Source organism: Penaeus monodon, chromosome 29 (genome assembly GCF_015228065.2).
Source record: "Penaeus monodon isolate SGIC_2016 chromosome 29, NSTDA_Pmon_1, whole genome shotgun sequence".
NCBI classification, from domain to species: domain Eukaryota; kingdom Metazoa; phylum Arthropoda; class Malacostraca; order Decapoda; family Penaeidae; genus Penaeus; species Penaeus monodon.
Window position 1 is genome coordinate 24,683,754 of NC_051414.1, and position 1,902 is coordinate 24,685,655.

Genomic DNA, 1,902 nt, shown 5'->3' on the forward strand with positions numbered 1-1,902 from the left:
TACCAATATTGTCAGCGCAGATTTTCTATAGAATTTTCAGACTTTTCATTTATACACCCCTTTGCATTTTCAAAACATTTTCCTTTTATTTACGTGTCTCGACACTTATTCAATCAATGGCAGTTATCTGGTCCTCGTCAGTTCGAGGCCGCAATCCTTATTCAAAGTCAATATGGAAATAGTGAACTAGGTGCTGGCATTCCGTATTTTTTGTCTATTCACTAAATTTACTAAATAATTCGAATTGTGGCATAATACGGAATGAAGCAAATTATAAAATTTGTTTTAGAATTTGCGTTTGGAGATTCGAGATTCAGTAAGCGTACGGTCAACGATCGCCGAGATTATTAGATTTCCAAAATACATAACACACATAAACGTCACTTTTTTAGTGAAAAGCTTGTCCCAACCAATATTATGTCCTGTTTATTTTGTCTGACAGCAAAAATGTAGCAAATTAATACCAAATGTAACTATTTTATATCAGAAATTATATTAAATCTTTATCTTTTTTATCAGTGTACCTGGTGTGTCGCAGAAACATTGGAAAATAAGTCCGCAACTCGGAACACCGAACGGTTTTTTTTTGATAATCTCTAGTTTTGTCGGAAATGAATCCTTTCTTCGAGCGGCAAACTACCGAACAATATTTTTTGGGAAGTCGTTCTGGGTCATTCAAACATCGTTATAAACCGTTTCCCGCACTCGGAAAACATATCTAACTTTTTCTTGTGTGATTCAAAGTTGCCCAGAAACCATTCCCTGTTAATTTTGCGACAGCATCAGTAAAATGAACATTCTCCTATGAACTCTCTGATGTTTTTCAGAGAACCACTTTCATTAAACCTTTTCCCGCACTGGGTTTTTTCCCCTGAGTGAACCTCTGGTGTGTCTTCAGAACACTATGATTAAACCTTTCCCGCACTCGGAACACTCGAACGGTTTTTCTCCTGAGTGAACCATCTGGTGTGTCGTCAGAGAGCACTTCGATAAAAACCTTTCCCGCACTCGGAACACTCGAACGGTTTTTTCTCCTGAGTGAATCCTCTGGTGTCTCTTCAGATCACATCTTTGATTAAACCTTTCCCCGCACTCGGAACACTCGAACGGTTTTTCTCCTGAGTGAATCCTCTGGTGTGTCTTCAGAGAACCACTTTGATTAAACCTTTTCCCGCACTCGGAACACTCGAACGGTTTTTCTCCTGAGTGAATCCTCTGGTGTGTCTTCAGATTACATATTTGATTAAACCTTTTCCCGCACTCGGAACACTCGAACGGTTTTTCTCCTGAGTGAATCCTCTGGTGTGTCGTCAGAGAACCACTTGATTAAACCTTTTCCCGCACTCGGAACACTCGAACGGATTTTCTCCTGAGTGAACCCTCTGGTGTGTCTTCAGATTACATCTTTGATTAAACCTTTTCCCGCACTCGGAACACTCGAATGTTTCTTCTCCCGACAGAATTCTTTGGGTTTCCTTCAGCCCTCCGCTGTCAGAAAATCGTTTCCTACTTGCAGAACACTCGAACGGTTTTTTTCCACTGTGTATTAGCACATGTTGCTTTAGGCTGTCAACAGATCCACCCTTGTAATCACACTCCGAACACTCTGTATTATGTTCGTCGGATGCTGGCGAACGCAGCGTCTCATGAGAAGCGTTTTCCGGGAACTGCGGTGCCTCTTCGTGCTTGGTTGAGCCAATACTGCTGCTGGCTCCTCGCGTGGGCATGTTGGGAGTGTGTCAGTGCGAACACGCTTTCTGCACACTTTTAGGTGACCCGTTAAGTAATCTTTCGAGCTGTATACTAAGCCACACCATTCGCACTGCCGATCTGAAAAGTATACAGACATGGGGAAAGTTTATACACTTTCAGAGAATACAGAAGATGAATTTGATAGCAGTT

At 41.5% G+C, this 1,902-nt stretch overlaps 1 protein-coding gene across 1 annotated transcript in view; it reads right to left on the reverse strand.

Moving 5' to 3' along the window:
- Positions 1-823: 823 nt before the first annotated feature.
- Positions 824-1,902, reverse strand: part of LOC119592060 (histone-lysine N-methyltransferase PRDM9-like) — a 5,866-nt gene continuing 4,787 nt past the window's right edge. The window contains 3 exon segments of the mRNA XM_037940869.1: positions 824-846; positions 1,082-1,723; positions 1,726-1,830. Of these exon segments, the coding sequence (XP_037796797.1) occupies positions 1,311-1,723; positions 1,726-1,830 (518 nt within the window). The 3' untranslated portion in view covers positions 824-846; positions 1,082-1,310.